A 21,428-nucleotide genomic window follows, 5' to 3' on the forward strand; every position below is an offset into this window, starting at 1 on the left:
TCTCCGCATTCTTAAACTGCATGAAATGTAGTTGTTGCTTTGCATTCTTGCTTAAAACTATTGCGTGTGCGCTTCATTACAGCTTGCTACTTTGCGTGATCATGAGTTATATCCGGCTTTGTGCATACCATTTTGCATTTTGCCCCTGCCTGCGGGCACATCTTTGTTATCTTGTATGTTTGTCTAAGTCTTTGGCCTCGTCAAAAATTGGTCGTCTCAGGGCTTTGACATTCACTCCCATCACGTGTGACTTCTGAGTTCTGTCAAAGAGGTGCAACTGTAGACACCCCATTTTTGACCGACCTTAAGACTCAAACGTCACCAACTGGGCGCTTGATGATGTTGCATGTTGTGCTCGTTCTAAAGTTGCGGAGTCTCGACTGCGAGCCTTGCCTCCGGACTTCGGAGCTCTTTTGTGCCTTGCCTAGGTTTGCGAACCGGGTCCTATTTTCTCTGTTTGCTCTTCCCGAAGGGAGGGAGAGGTCTCGTAGATCATCTCTCAGTGGCCGTAGGCAACGTTTCATGGTCGTAGGCCATTTTTCCCGTTTGGAGCCCAGTTTTCAGTTTTCGGAGCCGTCGGCCGTGTGCCTCAGTTCGGGACCGCTTAACTACCTCCGTTTGCTCCAATTTTTGGCACACAACTTATTTCCTCCCTTTAGAGGGACACTGTGGCCCGGGAGACCACCTTCGTGGTCATATGCCACTTCCGGTGCCTAACAGCCTGTTTTCGGGGCCCCGAACCGCGCGTTTTGGCCGTCGAACCTTCGTTTTGCATCTGTTTTGGTCCATTTTTGGTAGAGACCCTATTTTCACTGTTAGGGAGGTGGTAGGATGGTGGCCGACCACCTTTTCCCCTGAAAATCCAGTTTTCTCATTTTCTCTCTCCAAAAGTCGATTTTTCTGACAGAAAGCTAGTTTTTCTCACTTTTGAGCCACATTTTCTAACTTTTCATACCACCATTGTGATCTACTCATCTGGGAGGCCACCAATATGGTAGGCCGACCAGTTTTTTCTTCTTGACCCTTTTGAACCTTGCTTAAAAGCTGGCTTTTCTCTCTCCTAGGTCACATTTTCTGATTTTTCACCACAGGGCTGTGTTCTACTCATCTGGGAGGCCACCTTTCTGGGTAGGCCGACCAGCAATTTTGCTTGAACCTTTTGACCCCTGGTCGGCCGACCAGGGGGAGTGGCCAGCCGGCCACTTGAACTGGCCGGCCTGCTTCTTGCTTTTTGCCCTCTCTGTTTACTTTACAGCTATGCCAGCTGGGGGGCATTTGGTGCATCCTCCATACACGTGTATGGAGGATCTTTGAAGCTTCCAAGAGAAGCGTTGGCCTCTCTTCTCTATAAGAGAGGCCCTCCTCTTCATATCTAAGGGTTAGACATTTTTGCTTAAGGCTTATAACCTCCCTCCTCCATTGTCTCTATTCCAAGCTCCAAAACCCTAATTTTCTTGGTCCATTTGCACTACAACCCTTAGCACCACACCTCCATCATCCATTCCAGCACCTTGGAAGTCATTTGCAGAGGTTGAAAGCTCACCAACTTGGTCCAAAAGCTGCTAGAGGTCGGCTCTTCAAGGGTAAGTGTCTAAATCCCTTAAACTTGCATTTTTTTGCTTCATTACTTAGCTTCACTTGCAAGTATTTTTGGGTTTTGTCATAAATTAGAAAGTGTCATATTTTGAGCTCCTCTTCAACTTTTTTTAAGGACACTTTGCTGTTTGAGGTCATCTACTTCCCCTTACCCTCTATCTCTCTTTTAGGGCTATTTTTTGCATCATACTTTAGCCTTACTTGTGAACATTTTCGAGATTTGTTATAAACTGAAAAAGTTCTTATTTTGAGCCCCTCTTCAAGTTTGGTTAAGGTCCCATTTCTGTTTGGGGTCATCTTCCCCCTATGCATGCTTCATCTCTTCATGATTAAGGCTATGCATTAAAGCACTTGCATTGGCCATGGTTTGGCCTCTTAGCCACTAAAATACAGTGGATTTTCAGTGGCTTTGATTCATTTTTGAGGGCCAAAATTAGAGGGTGGTGGCCCTCTCTCTCCTTGTCTTGTTTGGGGGTCTTTTGGGCCTTCCAAAGGGACCCTATTTTGCATGCATCAAAGTCATGTTTCAGGCCTCATTCTGTGAGTTTTGGGGTCTGCCTTGGATCTGTTCGAGGCCCTTTTGATCATATTTTATGTCATTAATGCATGTGTAGAACAATTCCATTCAAGGCCTTTTGATGGGGCCTTTCATCGTATGCTTCCTTGACTGATTTCAAGGCCTATTTGGTGAGTTTTAGGGCTTTCATAATCCATTTCAAAAGGTGGTTTTTCCATGCTAAGTGTCTATCTTGTATGTGCTTAACAACCCCTTGAATGGCCTTCCAAAGAAGCCCCTCATTTTTGCATGCATTGGCTATATTTCAGTGATTATTTGGGCGTATTTTGGCATGTTTTGTTCACTATTTTTGGCTAGTTTGATGAGTTCTCATTTGCTTCATATACATGCCATGTAAACCATACTTGCTAGCCAATATTGCATGTTATTTTAATCCATCATGTTAGCATCTTTTGGCCATGCTCTAAACTAGAAATGTGCATGTTTTGGGACTTCCTTGGCTCTGTCTTTTGACTTCATGATCAAATAATGCTTTCTTTGTATACTTGTGGTTCAATGCATTGGACTAGTTTTGAGTTTCGGGGCTTATTCCATGCATCGGGTGCCATATTTCCATGTTTCGGGACCATTTAGCATTATGTTTCAGTGCTGAAAATTACATGCTTGAATGCCATGCTTCATCCTTGCCATGCTTTGGTAGAGTGGTACTTTATGCCTTAGGTTCGGTCCTCGGTTTGCGTGCATGTGTGCACGCATTTCGGTTGTCTCTTTTTCATCTAACGGCTACTGATGTGAGTGTGGCTGAGGTCCACTCATGTTGGTGTAAGTCCATCATGCATTGTGTATGCCGTTTCGTTTCATAGCATTGCGTATGCTAGGTTGCATGTTAGAGCATTGTGTATGCCATGTTACATCGAGCATTGTGTATGCCATTTCATAGCATTGCGTATGCTAGGTTGTATGTTAGTCACATTGTGTATGCCATTTCATTTGCATTGTGTTTGCGATAAGAGTTAGCCCAAGCACGGGAAACGAGGGACGTTTTGTACTCCGAGTGACGGAACGTGTCTCAATTCCCCGTCGCCGACACTCCGGATTATCCATGATGGAGTTTAGGTCTTGTTGTGTTTTCATGTGCATTCATCTCATATTGAGTCGTGCAATTCGACTCCTCAGCCATCATGCATCGATATGCGTGATTGGTGGCACGAGGATCGAGGACTACACTCCCTGAAGAGTAGTCATGCATACATATGTGAAAATACTTTGTCATGCCCCTTTGTTGCTCTCTGTTGCAGCAAACCAGAAATCAGCAGCTTTTTAAAGCCTTGCACAGCATTCCGGCATTAATTGCAAACAGAGACGAATCGGGGCATCGTAATGGATTTCTACGCAAGGCAACTCGAGCATGTATCATTCATCATTTGGAACAGAGTTGAGGCAGTCCATGGATTTGCGTGCCAATTTACTCGCTTTCCTAGATTAATTTGTTAATTAATTAGGGTTTTGTAATATTTTAATTATTCATTTCGGACTGTATTATTCATTCGGACTGTATTATTCTTTCGGACCCTTTGAGCGAGGGCGCAATTGTAATAAGTGTGCGTGAGTGTGATGTATGTCTTCCAACCCCACGTCTTTCTCCCTTTTATTTACCAGCTTATGAAGGTTAGATTAGGACATGTTTCAATTAGCATACAGTATGATAGCATGTTTGCATTCATTCATCTGTCTTGCATGCACCGGGCTCGGCGCATCATACTAACTGCATTTGTATTTCAATTCCAAGTTGAATGCGTGTTAGCTGTAGCATTTCATATGCCATCTTAGAATAGCCGAGCCTATCTTAGTTGCATTTTACATGTGTTGCATTAGGCATTTCTGTATATTTAGGATCATACATGATTTCTAATCAGCTTCTGTTTTGGCTTAGAGTACTAGATAAGTGTTTATGCTTTAGCATCCTTACATGCGTGTGAGTGACTGCCATGATAGCATGATTACCATGAGGCTAAGTGCTTATATGATATAACTGCCTGAATGCCTGTGGGTGAAGGTTGGGTTATTTGGATTGGAACAATTCATTAAATGCGAGTTTTAAGCATACTTGATAGTGGCAAAATCATGTTTTTCTAAGCCCACCCGAGGGTGGCAAATCCACATCTTAGCCTACTTACGAGTAGCACCATCAAACCATTTTCAAATAAACAAACATGAGATGTTTTGTTCCAATTCAGGCAACCCAGTCTATACTTGTATGTTGTGCACATCACATAGTAAATCTAGGCTAATAACCGGAATAAGAACACATAATGTTTTCAAAATTAGATATCATGATTAGTAGAGGCCGATCTTTGATCGGGCGAGCGAGGGTGCTCACGAAGTGACCTTCCCCAATCGTACCCAAGTTCCCAAGCCGAGGCAACTTTGGTGATGACGGACGCGTGGCCTTAAGCAACGAGTCAGGGTTTCCTAAATTTTTCAAAATAAAATATTTAGGTGGCGACTCTGTATCTGGCAAAGCAGTCCATGTTTGGCACTTCTTTCAAAAAAATCTGTTTTTAAAAAATGATTTGCCGGATTTGGACTCTTTGATGATTTCATCGGTCTTGCATTGCACTCTGCGAGATTAGATACAGGACCGTGACATTGAGTCCTGAACTGTAGTGAGCCCAAACGAACAAAACGGGGGCGGGATTTCCCTTCCGGGATGTTCGGGGACGTCTACAGTTATTAATTATCAATTTTTAGCAACGTATATAAAAAATTGTCACAAAAAATTTATTTTTAGTGATAATTTTACCAAAACTTATTTTCAATAGATGTGATGAAAATCAAGTCTAACTATTAGAACCTATTAGTAGTTTACTCTTAAATTTTATAATTATTTTATTTTTTCTCTCACAAATATCACAACTAATTATAAAAAATTAATTATCTTCTTAAATATAACTATTTTAATCTATTAAAATAATTAAAAATTAAAATGTCCTTCCGAAATAGTTAACTTTTCAAACGGACAGAATAAGTTACAATATTATAGATGATGTCGGATGTTTCCACGCTGTCATTGGCACTATGTATGAAGACATTTGGGAAATCATATTAAAAAAAAAAAAAAAAAAAAAAAAAAAAAAAAAAGGAGTCAAAAACTTAATTTTAATCAATTTTAAATTATATCACCTCTCAATTATATCACCTCTCCTATATAAAAGGCAAAAAAAATTAAAAAATTAATTTTTAATTATCTTTTCAAAATACCTATATATATATATATATATAAACAATATTAATCACGACTTACGAGGTTAATAGGTTGTGGGTCCAAGAAGCTAACTTGTAAGAGAAAAAATTATGGAAGCAGCTTGCCTCGGACTGGACAGTGCTGTTCGGTCCATGGGAGCTCACCACGGGTTCCGTTTTGATAATCTAAATTATTAAATTTATAGAACTTGTCGAGCATTATATACCTATTAAAAATCACGTTGATCGGATATCGATAGCTATATCATCGGTTTAGTTTTTTGTCAACCGTTAATTTGTTCACCGTCTATTTTTTAATACAAAACTGTTTGATCATATAACTATCAACATCCAATCAATTTAATTTTTCACAGGCATATAGTACTCGATGATTTATACATATCTAACGGTTCAGATTATCAAATTGGAACCTGTGATGAATCTCTACAAATCGAACAATACCGTCCAATTTGATCTCCGACCGAAGACAAGCTGCTTCCAAAAATTATTATATGTTCCCAGCAAATAATAATAAAAAAATTAAAATTTATGTATAACTAGTCCTTCCCAAAAATTCAAAGAATAAAAAAATTATTATATGTTATCAAATAAATAGTATAAGTTTAAATTTGTAGTTATTGTTCATTTTAAAAAGTAAAACATAATTTGTTTATTTATTTAATAATATTTAATAAAATTAATTTTTTACACAATTTATTTTTCATGTTAGATTTATAGGATGAGAATTCAAATTATCGCCGGAGACCCATAATAGTGACGGGAAGGGAATCGCCCTTCTAAAAGCATCCATAATAGATGTGTTAGTGGGTGTGTTAGTGTTAGATGATAGTGTCAGCTGTTAACTTGTGTGTTAACTGTGGCTAGCGTTTTAGTCAGGGAGGAAGAGAGAGAGAAGGGGATGTGGAAAGTACTGTGGGGTCGTTTGGCTAGATGTCTGGCCGGTCGTCTCTCCGAACGTTCGGACCCTTCAAGTAAAAAAAAAAGAGAAAAAAAAAAAGGGTCTAACCAGTTGATCGACAAACGTCCCTCTCCAGTTGCTACTAACTATATATATATATATATATATTAACACACCCTTTAACACATATTTTAACATATTTATTATACCACTACTCTCTCTCTTTAAAACTAATAAACTCTTAACCCACTTTAATACATATTTTAAATTTTACTTTTATTATTTTTTATCCTATAATACATTTTAACAAATAACTTTAGCCAAGTGTCTCACCAATTTGTAATTTTTTAGAAAAATAAAAAATCAATGGTGTCTGTAGGCGGACGAACCGGACGGCTCAACCATGTAACCCAGCCTATCACATTACTCTCTCCCCCTCTCTCTCTCTCTCTCTCTGTCCCTCTGTCTCTCACATTCATGTGAATTGATAAGTGGGGAGTGACTAGGAAAATCTTGGGGAAGATTTGATTTGATTTGATACAACTTGTCACTAGCCAAAGAAACCATTGCATGCAGTCTAGTCCTGTTTATGAATATATGTGATGTGTCTCACACTACAGTCAATAGGATTCCCTTTGGGATCTTTGTTTTTGCCTGAAATGAATCCCCATTCCACACAGATAACAATCCCACTGTACGATCCTTGCCCTTTATGGCATACGCAGATGAAAACCTACCACTGTTAATGAAATTGCTTCACTTCTGTCTCCCAACGTACAAGTAACAAATTTCACCGCATTAATCAAACAAAAAAGTAATTTAAAACCCTAATAAATGAGTTTTAATAAGAGTATCTTACTATGATTGATATTCTGGCCTTGTATTTTTTTGGAGTAATAATACATATCTTAATTTTAGAACTCGAATTGAGTTCTAATGATGTGATAAGCAATAAAAAAAAAATTAAAATCAAATTCACTCCCATTAGAATTTATTAAAATTCTTTTGTTAGAGTTTCTAAACATTTTTTTTAATTCACTATTACATCATTAGAGCTCATGTTGAATTTCAAAATTAGGGGATGCATCATTTCTCATTAATCAAATTCCAACATTATTTGACAAGGTAATATATTCATAAAATATGATTCTTATATTCATACTAAAATTAAGTTTTAAATGGTTTATTCTTAAATTAATCAATTACTAATCACATTGTTTGGTTTTAAAAATTGAGCCCATTTTTCATAAAATTGAGTTTTTTTTTTTTTTGTTTTTTGGTATTTTTTTAAGTCAAAAGCATTAAAATTTTAAGATTTTTTTTTTTAGATACAGATAATCTAAATATACTTAAAAATATAATATTTATAAAAAAAATATTTAAAAAATTTATAAAATACAAAAGAATACAAAAATTTGCATCTTAGTTATGTGTATCCAGAAAGTAAGAAATTCACTTAAAATATTAAAAAAATCACTAAAAATAAAAATAAAAACACAAAAAATAAAAAATTTAATTTTCAAAAAATCAATCAAAACAAAACAAGGTGAATACTCTTCTTTTTTTTTCTTTTTTTTTAAAAGTTGGATTTGGTATACACATTGCGTGCGCTAATCACTAATTATAAATAAATTGAAGGGTAATATTAGTCTCAAGTTTTTCTTAGACGATAATATTATAAGTTTTTTCTTAAATATCTCATTTTCTTTGTTTCAAAACATATGTAATTATTGAATATGTTTTGAAATTCTTATATCTTGAGAGATATTATCATACACAATGGCGAAGCTAGAAAACTAAATCAGAAGGGGCGCTTCTTGATTACAACTTTAATTTTTTTTTCCATAACCAACAAAAAGAAGATAATAAGTTTTGAATTAATATTAAGTACAAAAACTTAAATAAATTATTACAAAAGTATTTTACATAAAATTTTACAATTAATTTCGAGTAAAATCGAAAAGAAAGTATTGTGTGTAACTAGTGTATTATAAATAATGTAAAAACAGCCATATATTTAAGTCTTAAAATAAATTATATAATGGTAAGATAAATTAAATTTTTATAAAATTTGAGTAGAAATTTCATATAATAGTGATATCACGTCATTATTGACATATGATATCACCAACTAATAGTAAAGTAACATATGAAGGGTGAACTCTACATGCAAATATAACTAACACTCTTAATAATTTTTACATATATATAATAAGATTAATTATATTTGCATATCAATAATGATGGATATTACCTTTATATTGAAATTTTTTTATAAAATTTTCATACATAAAAATATAATTTGTTGTAATCACTTCATTTTCAATAAAAACAATCATTGTTATTTTCATAAATTTAAAAATACCCTTGACATTTTATTCTAAATATTATTTTTATTTAAAATTTTATTTATATACGTATGTAAAAAATAAAAATAAAAAATCCAGAGGGGGCACGTGACCCCCCTAGGCCTCATGTGGCTCCGCCATTGATCATACAATCTAATAGTTTTGTAGATATTTTGGAACAAGACAAGAAGTATATGGAGATAAAGGATTCTTAATTTTCTTTTTATGTTCGACTTTATATTTCAACTAAAATTAAATATATATGTGTAGCGATATGATTTTGATATACTCTTTCAATCCAAACAAGCTCTTATAGGATCTTCCCAGTTGTTACCTAAAACAGAAATAAAACTCCGGTCAATGGTGCTAGAATTAACACTCCGACAATTAAGTTAGCCTTTGTAGAAATATTAGTGTTTTTAGTTTCTTGAGTTACAAGGTTTTTAGCACCTAGCTGCTCTTTCAGCCTCCCTCTTCCTTTTGTAGAGTCATTTTTCTTGATATTTTCTTCATGTAGCTTTCATCATCACTCTGATAGGGCCCATCTCCCTATTATATTTTTTAAAAAGGGAGAGTCTAGTCCCACCTAATGAGACCATGCCGACTTACCTGATATATTTGGTTCTGATGTACGACAACAATATACTTAACTCGGCGTTCTCCTCATTTTGTCTTTTATGTCTATTCGGCAATGACTTTCAGTCTAATGGGCTTTGACCTCATTCAGCCCATTTCAGATGGATTTGGATGTAGTTTGTTTGCCGTTTTAGTTATATCTATATTCGGCTCCCACAAAATGTATAATAATAATAATAGTAAACTATGGTATTTAAAGGGAGCAACTACTCCTACTCCACTTTACTTCAAATATACTTTTTTTTTGTCCTTATTATACATAATTATATTAATATCTTTCACACAATCCACTCCCTAAAAAAACTAAAATTTCAAGCGCATTAATATAATTATGTATATTAAAAACAATGAAAAAAATGTGTTTGAAACAAAATTGAGTGAAAATAACAGCTCCTTATTTAATTTAAGTAAAACTTTGGATACTAAAAAAATTGTCAATTGGCAATGCATTGGTATAACAAGCAAAGTCTAGTGCTTACGCAATTTTATGTGGGTGGATTGTGCAGAATGGAGGCATTTGTTTGTGCGTCGGTGGTAGGGGAATATAGGGCACTTCCATAAAAATTTATTTTAAATACAAGATCTTTTAGTGGTCCTTTTATTTAACATTAAAATACTCATTATTATAACTCATAATTTTAAAATGTCATTGTCGTTGTTATATTATTCTGAATAAATTTTTTATGCCATAGTGTTCATACTTTTTTTTTTTTAAGATAATGAAATTTAAATTCTAACATCTACTCCACTATACTGTAGTATTTTGTTCTATTTGGATTGAGCTAAAGATTGGCACCAAATTGAACTGAAATTTTTTATATGTTTTGTGCATTGCATGTCCATCTCTGAGACAATTTACCTTGTGATTTCTCTTAACAAATGCCAATTTTAATTTGGTGTGGCTTGCATTGTTCTTCTCTTATTAGCATAGCCTTAAATTATATCATTTCCCATAATTGTAGGCATTTTTTTTTTATAGATGGTGCAGGCATTGTTGATAGTTGTGTATTACCTTAGTCAAGCCCTGTTATTCTCAATTCACACAACTTTTTACAATGTAAGAATTTTTGCTAAAACTATTTGTCTAAATAACCCCAAAAAGTAGCTTACTTGTAGAGAGTCATTCATGATTTAAAGTTCCCTAAGTAGGAATCCAAACTAAGACAGAAATTACATGGACTTTGTTGTATACAAAAAAAGAACTTGCAAGTTGGTAAACCCCTAAATTGGCATTACTTTTTTAAAACAACAATGACATATTATAACATTGTCAAATCCAAATTATAGCGAAACATCTAAAAAAGTTCACACCAATTGATCTGCCTAAGTTTATGCTAAATTATAGTATTATGATATAACTTACAAATGACATTTTTATTTAATATTATGTAAAAGAAATAGAAAAAAAGTAAAATTTATACTATTTTAAGTAGGGTAACATGTCAAAATATGTCATTTGTTAAAAAAGAAATTGAAAAAAAAAAAAGAAAAGAAAAGAAAAGAAAAGAAAAAAGCCTGGGATGCTCTTAAATTGTTTTTTGCTTCATTAAAAAGCAAGGCAGGAGTGGAAATTTGCCAAGAAAGAGGCACAAAGGTGCGGTTTGGTGTACCTATTAAAATAGATTATAGATTATATCTTAACAGATTATAGATTATGACTTTAATAAAAAACTGTTAATTTGTTTGGTATAGTTGTTGGATTATAGATTTAAGTTGCTGAGTAGTGTTTGTTAAATAAGCTGTGAAGTAACTTTTTTAATTAACTTTTATTTTTTATTATTCACTATTTGTCTACATTTCTCATAAAAAATAATAATAATATTTTATAGTCCATTTGTATCTTTTTCTATTTTTAAAAAAATAAAAAATAAAAAAATCTAAGAGTATAACCGTGAATTAATATGTCCACAGCAGAAGCTGATAATCAGATGTAAGGGATGAGCAGCTTCTCAAAATCAGCTTTTTTCACTTAAAACAAGTTGTCAGAATCAGAAACTGTTTGAAATAAGTTTAACCAAACAGTCCAAAATAACTTTTTAAAAGCCAGAAGCTATAAATGGACTAAAAAAAGTCCTACCAAACAACCCCAAAGTAAATAATACCTTGCTTATGCAATGGATAGTTTTAAGTTTTCACATACAATAGAATACAATACAAGCATACAACTAAACTTGCACTGTGCCAAAATGCATATTTATCATAAATCCATGAACGTGTATATATGCATATTGCAAGTACAATAGGGTAGTTAGAAAGAGAGGCCAGGGTTAGATAAAAGAAAGTGAGTGGGCCTGAGGGGCTATATTTCTTTGTCCATCCATACTCACTCTATATTCAATACATACTCATATGTCGTATGTAGAGAAAGAGAGAGGTGGGCCTGGTTTAGCTAAGACTAAAATAATTCAAGAGAGAGAAAGAAACACATTAGAGAGAGAGAGAGAGAGAGCCATTCTGAGATAGTGATTCCACTTGGGGAAAACAAGCTTTTCAAGAATAGCCTAGTTCAACTTCCATTATTGGCTTACCCAAAAAAACTTCCATTATTGGAAGGGTTTGTTTTGCACCCACTCAAAGAAGGGGATTAGATTAGATTAGATTGGATTGGATGGATGGATGGAGCGGACACATTTTGAGTTTTGGGACTCAGTTGGAAATTCTTTACTTTGTGGGGTTTGTGACGTGTCCCTCCTTTCTTTCGACTGCCTTCCCGTCCGGTCCCCCACATTCCTCATACGTTGTCCGTTTCTAAGTGGGACACGCACGTACAACTGTATATCACGTGACCAGTGATATGTCATACTACTAATTAATAACAGTAAAAGAGTGTTTGATAATATGATTCAAGTCTTGTTTCGTAAGTGATTTTTTTAATCAAAAAGTTAAAGATTTTTTTTTTTTACTTTTTGTATATCTTTTTATAAAAAGTTAAAAAGTCATTTCAAATTTTTTTTAACTCATATTTTAACTGAATAATCAAAAAATTACTAAATTAGCATGTTCACAAACGAGGCCTCAACACATAAAATTAAATATATTTAGTGATGATTAGTTAAATTTATTTGACAATTAAATTGATATCATTTAAAAATTTAAGTGCCTTCTAAAATATAAGATGAAATTTATAAAAAATTTAAAACATATAAAACTTACTTAATTTTGACTAAATTTATAAACACTAAATATAAGTATCGATATAATGTTATAAACTCTCCAACCGCTACCACCATCACAACCACCACCACTATCACTAATACCATCACTTTCATTATCATTATCATTGTTTCCATAAACACCATCATCATTTACTGTCAATGTCATTGCCACCGCTACCACTACCACCACCACCACCACCACGTCACTGTCACCATTAACCCTGCCACCGCTACAACTATCACTATCATGGCACTGTCACCATTGCCACTACCACTACCACCACCACCACTACCATCATGCCGTCGCTGCTGCTGTTGCCACCATTTTCATCATCATTACTATTGTTGCCATAAACACCATCATCATGTTACTACTACTACCATCGTGACCGCTCCACCACCACCATACCACTGCCACTACTACCACCACCATCACAATATAAAAATTGAAATATACAATTTAAAAATAGTAACTTTTAAATTTAATCTTATTTGTATCAAACGAATTATTTTTAATTCAACACTTAAATTTTTTATCAAACAACATTTCAACTTAACAATTTTAATATTCAGTTTTCAATACTTAATTTTCAGTTTTATCAAACACCACCCGAATAATACTATGAACCATACTTAACTAATTAGAAATTATTTAAAATTATCATTTTATAATTTAGATTTATTGTATATATGGATCTTACACTACAAATTTAGTCTCCACCATACAACCATCACTACAAAAAAAATTGTTTTTTGCGACGGCGTTTTGCCGTCGCAAATACTCCAAACGCCGTCGCTAATAGTTTTTTGCGACGGGGATCAGTTTTTTGCAACGGCAGGTGGGGGGTCGCAAGAGAGGGGGTTGCAAAAGGGATTTAGCGACGGCAAGAGCCGTCGCAATTGTTTTTGCGACGGTAAAAAACATTTTTTTGCGACGGCATAATTCTGTCGCCAAAAAACTACGAAAATCTGTTTTTTTGCGACGGTAGAGACTTGCCGTCGCTAAAGTAGTTTTGTCGACTGCCTAATCCCGTCGGTAAAAGTATCGTCGCTAATGACCATTGGCGACGGGAACGTAAGCCGTCGCTAAAGGTCTTATTCTCAATTTAATACCTACCTTTTGCGACAGTATTTGAGCCGTCGCAAAAAGATTAATACCATTTTTTTTGCGACGGGGGAGCTCCGCCGTCGCAAAAAAAAAATTAAAAAAAAAAATCCCCGTACAAAAATAATTAAAAATATAAAAAAACCTGTATTAAATGAAAAATAACTAAAAAAAATCTAAAAATTACATAATAATATAAATACATATATAAACAAAAGACGGCACATGATGAACATTCATAATGTTGTTCCATTAATAACAATACAGAAATAAAAATTATACCACTACATAATGTCGCATAATACATACATAATATTGTTCAAAAATTTAAATAACATAAATCAAAATCAAAATCAAAACCAAAAGTTTTCGTCTTGCTTCCTTCGTGGGTTCAAAAAATAAAAGCTGGTTATAATCTTTATACGCCCGCATTCCACAAGAAGCAAACTGCAACTAAGGAAATATCTGAAAAAAACAAAATAAAAGTAATTAATAACAATATAATGGTGTTAATATTTTAATTACAGAAAAATATAAAAAAATTAACTACTATATAATTACAAAGATAGTTTAGTAAATAATTTTGACTAGACCGAAATCCGACTCTAACTCCCAAACCGGGAACCCGATTCGAGCGTCGTCTTCTCCCACAAGTCTCTCGTGCCTAGGCGGTCGTGTGTGCCAAGTTTCATGCCAAACCGACGCCGTTTAGTGATTTTGGGGCGTTAACACCTCGAGTTCAAGTTTCTTAAGAAACTAGTTTGCCTAAAGTGAAATCCGGCTCTAACTCCAAAACCGGGAACCCGATTCGAGCCCCGTCTTCTCCCACAAGTCTCTCGTGCCTAGGCGGTCGTGTGTGCCAAGTTTCGTGCCAAACCGACGCCGTTTGGTGATTTTGGGGCGTTAACACCTCGAGTTCAAGTTTCTTAAGAAACTAGTTTGCCTAAAGTGAAATCCGGCTCTAACTCCAAAACCGGGAACCCGATTCGAGCCCCGTCTTCTCCCACAAGTCTCTCGTGCCTAGGCGGTCGTGTGTGCCAAGTTTCGTGCCAAACCGACGCCGTTTGGTGATTTTGGGGCGTTAACACCTCGAGTTCAAGTTTCTTAAGAAACTAGTTTGACTAGACCGAAATCCGGCTCTAACTCCCAAACCGGGAACCCGATTCGAGCCCCGTCTTCTCCCACAAGTCTCTCGTGCCTAGGCGGTCGTGTGTGCCAAGTTTCGTGCCAAACCGACGCCGTTTGGTGATTTTGGGGCGTTAACACCTCGAGTTCAAGTTTCTTAAGAAACTAGTTTGCCTAAAGTGAAATCCGGCTCTAACTCCAAAACCGGGAACCCGATTCGAGCCCCGTCTTCTCCCACAAGTCTCTCGTGCCTAGGCGGTCGTGTGTGCCAAGTTTCGTGCCAAACCGACGCCGTTTGGTGATTTTGGGGCGTTAACACCTCGAGTTCAAGTTTCTTAAGAAACTAGTTTGCCTAAAGTGAAATCCGGCTCTAACTCCAAAACCGAGAACCCGATTCGAGCCCCGTCTTCTCCTACAAGTCTCTCGTGCCTAGGCGGTCGTGTGTGCCAAGTTTCGTGCCAAACCGACGCCGTTTGGTGATTTTGGGGCGTTAACACCTCGATTTCAAGTTTCTTAAGAAACTAGTTTGACTAGACCGAAATCCGACTCTAACTCCCAAACCGGGAACCCGATTCGAGCGCCGTCTTCTCCCACAAGTCTCTCGTGCCTTGGCGGTCGTGTGTGCCAAGTTTCGTGCCAAACCGACGTCGTTTGGTGATTTTGGGGCGTTAACACCTCGAGTTCAAGTTTCTTAAGAAACTAGTTTGCCTAAAGTGAAATCCGGCTCTAACTCCAAAACCGGGAACCCGATTCGAGCCCCGTCTTCTCCCACAAGTCTCTCGTGCCTAGGCGGTCGTGTGTGCCAAGTTTCGTGCCAAACCGTCTCATCTTTTCCCACAAGTCTCTTAACTTACAACGTAAAGAATGCAAAGATACATTTTATACCTGATCTTCTGGTGGTGGTGTATATGGATTCTCATCTTCTGCAGATTCCCTAAATGCCCGGTGGCCACTCGATGCATCAGGAACCTATGATAGTCAATGCATAATGTGTTAATCATATTCGAATTTTATACATAATCTTGTGTGAAAATTGAACTATCAAACAATTTAATTTATATCGAACCTGTCTGTTGGGATCCACACTCGCCCCCTGTGACACAAACACCATCATCTCAGCTCTCATCTGCTGTAAATGTGTAGAGAACTCTGCTCGCAGCTCCTCCTTCAACTCATCCCTTAGCTCTGCACGAACCTGCTGCGTGATCTGCTCAATAGTCGATGGTTGGGGTGTTGACTGTGATGGCCCAGCACCATCTTTATACACCGCTCTCCGAGGCACAATTCTCCCGTATGTGCGACAATATCCATGTCCGTCATGACCTATCAACTCATGGAAAATGGCATTCCTAGCCTCCAAAGTCTGACCATCCTCAGGTAGCATAGAGAGTTGACGATTAAACTCATCCTGTATTGAATAAGACATACAAGTATATGCCAAATTAAGATGGTTGACACACATAAAATAAACTTCAAATACAATCAAAGGTGTTTGGAAACTACCAAGGTATGGATAACCTCTGGGTCATCTGCTCTACGTGTCATAAGCCAAACATTCATCTTATCAGTAGACTTCCCGTTATTGGTCATCTACATTTTTTTAGAAATATAAAAATTAGAATCCAAATAATTTGCAAACATTCATCTTATCAGTAGACTTCCCGTTATTGGTCATCTTATCAGTAGACTTCCCGTTATTGGTTTGAGTCTGACTTCCCGACTACCATCAAATGATACTTTATCCTTCCGGAATTTATGGCCAGTAGGTAAAAATCTGCGATGACCCAAGTATGATTGTTTCCTACTATGCTTCAACCAACACGATGTAGTTTCCGTATTACAACAAGGACATGCATATTCGCCTTTAGTGCTCCATCCTGACAAGTTTGTGTATGCAGGAAAATCACTAATTGTCCACAGTAAAGCTGCATGCATTTGAAACATTTGATTTGTTGATGCATCAAATGTTGACACACCCTCATTCCATAGTTCGTTCAACTCCTCAATTAACGGTTGCATATACACATCAATCTTGTCACCAGGTCCTTTCGGGCCGTCAATAAGCACGGACAAAATTAGAAATGGTTGCTTCATGCACATCCATGGCGGCAAGTTGTATGGAATGAGCACAACAGGCCAAGTGCTATGAACTATATTCATCGTCCTGAATGGGTTAAAACCATCAGATGCTAAGCCAAGCCTTACACTTCGGCAATCATTACTAAAGTCAATATTCCGACGGTCAAAATCTTTCCATGCAAGGGAGTCAGCAGGATGCCTGAAGACGCCATCATCAGTTCGTTCCTCTGCATGCCATCTCATGAACTTGGCCGTCTTGGATGACATAAACAACCTCTGCAACCTTGGCTTTAAAGGAAAATACCTCATCTGTTTTGCAGCTATTTGTTTGCCACCTTTGTTAGGACCATTTGAACCACCATCACCATTTGATTTCCATCTAGAACTGTTGCATATGACACATTTATCAAGATTGGCGTCCTCGTTTCGAAACAACATGCAACTGTTGGGACATGCATCCCACGTCTCATACGTAAAGCCCAAATCTGTTGTGACCTTTTGAGCTTTATAATATGAGTCCGGTAGTTTTACACCCAACGGGAACGCCTCATTCAATAACTCAAGCAACATGTCAACAGACTTGTCTGTCCACTGATTAAGCACCTTCAAATGTAGAAGTCGAACAATGAATGACAAAGATGTGAACTTCTGACAACCCGGATACAATTCACTTTGTGCATCTTGAAGAAGTTTGAAATACTTTGTAGTCTCTGCATTTGGACCGAGCTGGGATTCAGATGCATGGGGATCAGGCCCCTGTGGGTCATCACCCTCAACACTTGTACCGGCATGTGGATTTCCCATAGCCCCTTGTATCATTCCAATCATATCATCCCCAATGTCTAAATTAGCTAATGTTTCATTCTCTCGATTTCCATGTACAGATACGTAAGATTCCCCATGATTAATCCAATGTTTGTATTTTTTAAAAAAACCATTCAAAATCAAATGCTCCCGTACACCCTCTCGTACAAAATAGTATCGATTCTCACACTTCCTACACGGACAACTGATCATCGAACCTTCAACCCTATTGGTGTAGGCAAACACAAGGAATTCATCAATCCCATTAATGTATTCGCTCGACATCCTATTTGGCAAATCAATCCAACTCTTATCCATCATCTGTAGACATCCACAAAAATATCTCATCAAAGTAACTCTAAATATAATACCTACGTATTACACCCTCATCTATCAAAACAAGTAGTACACTTCCATTCCATAGAAATGAATATAGCTATCCATTCCAAAGCTCCAAAAGAAAAGTAAATTGAGTAAAAGGATAACGAGGAAAGGGGACTTTACTGATGGTGCATTATTTTATTTATCTATTTGTTCAAAACTTAATTATGGACATATATCATGTATGTCATATTACATGTTTAACATGAATGTGTATATTATAATCATATAAAAATTTAAAAGAATGATATAACATTATAATTGATGCCTAATATCTCCAGAGTAAATTCGTTGGGGGTCTGGTTCATGGTACAGAATGAATCAGTCCAATCTGGTCTCATGAATTTATTTTGATTTCTACATTAATATGGCCCAATGTGTTTTAATGACTCGATCTTTTTGAAGGTATAGGTGTGTAGATCATTTATAATAAAAATTAGATTAATTTGATAATTATAACAATATAATTTCATCGTATTTATGTTTTAAAAAAGAATATTATTTTGAAAATAAATTGTTCATTATTAAAAAAATAAATACAACAAAATTATTTTATTATAATTATCAGATCAATATATCTTCCTACAGATAAACTTATAAAATAAACATATTATTCTATTAAAGTACGACTTATGATAAAGTTAGGAGTTTAGAATGAATCGAGTCTATATAAAGATAGGAGATAAGCGAAGTCTATTATTTTACTTTTAAAAAAAGAGTAATATTATGTATAAATGAATTTTTTATCGGATTTCCTAATATTACACACGAATGTATTACATGTGCCATCTAAAAATATAAAATTTTGAATAATAAAAAATTTGAAATCAATCATGAATAGTGGACAGTTATTCTTTACATTTTTTTAATCTTATTTGATTCTTTCTTAGAAGATGATTGAATGATTTGGAGAGTTGGTAGAGCTTGAGTATTTTTATTTTTTATTTTTTAAGAGAAGGAAGCTGCCCCTTATTTTACAAAGGTTTCAATAGTATATTGTCCTTCTATCCAATTGCAAACCTTATCAATGTGATCATAGGTTTGGAGGATTACTCATAAACAACAAAACTCCATTTTTAATTGAAAATTGTCTTGCAAACTCGCACAAAAGCCTAACAAGAAACCAATTAGAGCTAATTCAGTTTACCAGAACTCTTGTATACATAGTAGAAAGTCAAAGGCTCAAGTCTTATCACAGTCTCGTAAACAAAGGTTTCCCTTCCCATATTACGTCTTTCTCCCATATATTCAAAATAAAAAAAATTCTCTCAAAAATGTGTATCATAGAGTCAATGGAGGATTTGGAATATTATATAGTGTCATCAAAAGGAACAACAAAATGTATTAACTGTCTTGAATAGAAAAAAAAAAATGTATTAACTGTCTGAGGCTTTGTGTTATCAATAATTTATTAGGGTGTACCAAGTATACAAGTCTTAACTAATCATGGGTAGTTCTCATCTGCAGGAACATTTTACCTTTTTCAAATCTTGTGGCTGATTTTGTATTTGGAATCTTGGAATGAACAATTGGTCCAAATGGGAATTTACTTAAAACCCCTATGCAAAGTCTCTCAAGTGAGTCCATATACGACTTGTGTGATGCACCTCAAATTTTACTGATTTTGAACTCCTAAAAATGTTGTCTTTCACACAAAAAAATTTCAGTATCCCCACCAAATAAAAATCTGTCATCTTGCCCCACCACTGCTGTCAAATTCATTAATTCTCAAAACCTTTTGATGAGACATAGAAAGTCAGATTATTGGAGAAAATAAGCCTTACATACATTTAAATACGTGTGTGTGTGTATGTGTGTGTGTGTGTGAGAGAGAGAGAGAGAGGCTATATTGCCAATTTGAAACCTATTCACAAACTAACAGTGTGTGCAACACACGATGAGTGGTGGATGTCTAGCTGCTAAAAGCCTAAACCAAGGTTTTTAGATTATTCAGAAATTTAGAACTTCAAAACCTCAAAGATTAGATTAATATGTTGTATCTCCAATTTACATTTTGCAGCTTCTCGGCAGTGACAAAAAATCTAAAGGATCAAATTCTGCTGATATTTTTTAAGCACACTCACCATGCACACACACACACACACACACACACAGAGTTATACTTGTAAGCTAAATCCTAATATTGTTAAATTCCTTTATTAACATTCTGAAAATACTTTACTGGTACCAAAACTAATTTTATAAAATTAGTGATTGAGGTGTGCAATATAGAAGATTTTTTAGCTTTACCAAAAGCAATAAAAAATGCCAGTACTGCCACTTCATTCGAGATCAAATGCACCAGTCAAGTTCTTATAATAAACATAGCAAAATGGAATTTCAATGACAAATCATCTTCAAATGTTTCTCTAAGTAATTCACAATTACTTACTAAAACACAGAAAAAGCATCACTTGATTTGAGAAATTAAGATTTTTTCCAGTAACTTATTTCACATGACGAGAACCCTTTGACACTCCACAATTCCATATCTGAGCATACTATTGAAAACATAATGGAGCAGATGCATTGACATCTATCGAAATATTTCAACCTTTTTTAGGAAATCTAAGTAAGTTTTCTTGTTCGATGTTTTTGAGAAAATCCAAACTTTTTGGGGAAATCTAAGTAAGTTTTCCTGATTTTACACATAAAACCAAATAGAAAGTCAGATTAATGTTGTCTTTCACACATAACATTTTTTTTTTCCTGATTTTAAAAAGCGACAATCTTGAATCACCTCTGGAATGTGACCTTTCTCTTTGAGGTTCCTCCTATTAATTTGAGGTTCATAATATTTTTAGATATGAAACAGGTAATACATACATACATACATATATATATGCAACAGGTAATACATACATACATATATATATATATATATATATATGCACAGAGAGAGAGAGAGAGAGAGAGAGAGCATACCTGAGTTGCTGTCGTCGTCGAAGCACCGCCGCTAGCCCTTCGCCGTTCGTCGTCGCCGCACCACCGCACCACCGCTGGCCCTTCGCCGTTCGTCGCCGGTCGCCCGTCACTGGTTTGGGGATTTTGGGGGAAAATTGAGCGGCAAGATGAGAGGGATTTCTATCGGACACCGCTAGGGATTTTAGGGATTTTGTGCTTCAAATCAATTTTAGGGATTTTGCGATGGAACCGAGCGGCAAGATGAGAGGGAAGAGGGGGGAAAATGTTTTTTTACTTTTTGCGACGGTAAGGTTTACACCGTCGCAAATTATACAAAACGATTAACAAACGACGCCGTTTTAATAATACTTTTTGGCGACGGATATTTGCCGTCGCAAATGGTCGAGTATTTGCGACAACAAACTTTTTGCCGTCTCAAATAGTTTTTTTTCCCGACGGTTCAACATTGCCGTCGCTAATAGTTCCTGATTTTCATACTCGCCCGTGCAGTTTATTACCGACGGTTAAACGCCGTCGCTAAAACTACTTTTTTGCGACGGTTTGTTTTGCCGTCGCAAAATACCATTTTTTGCGACGGGGATCGCGCCGTCGCTAA

General features: G+C 35.8%; 1 protein-coding gene across 2 annotated transcripts; it reads right to left on the reverse strand.

The window, feature by feature from the left end:
* Nucleotides 1–13,663: 13,663 nt before the first annotated feature.
* On the reverse strand, nucleotides 13,664–21,188 carry LOC145802671 (uncharacterized). Of its 2 annotated transcripts, XM_082895436.1 has the most exons (3): nucleotides 15,711–16,138; nucleotides 15,530–15,613; nucleotides 13,664–13,984 (listed from the first exon to the last, which is right to left on the reverse strand). In XM_082895436.1, the coding sequence occupies exons 1-3, from the start codon at nucleotides 16,104–16,106 to the stop codon at nucleotides 13,973–13,975; spliced, it is 492 nt and encodes a 163-aa protein (XP_082751562.1). In that variant the 5' UTR covers nucleotides 16,107–16,138; the 3' UTR covers nucleotides 13,664–13,972. The 2 variants fall into 2 exon arrangements, 1 of the variants encoding a protein (XP_082751562.1); XR_014344627.1 differs by lacking the exons at nucleotides 15,530–15,613; nucleotides 15,711–16,138 and adding an exon at nucleotides 20,834–21,188.
* Nucleotides 21,189–21,428: the final 240 nt, after the last annotated feature.

This window comes from Camellia sinensis, chromosome 1 (assembly GCF_055761805.1).
Source record: "Camellia sinensis isolate YWXY chromosome 1, ASM5576180v1, whole genome shotgun sequence".
Lineage (NCBI taxonomy): Eukaryota > Viridiplantae > Streptophyta > Magnoliopsida > Ericales > Theaceae > Camellia > Camellia sinensis.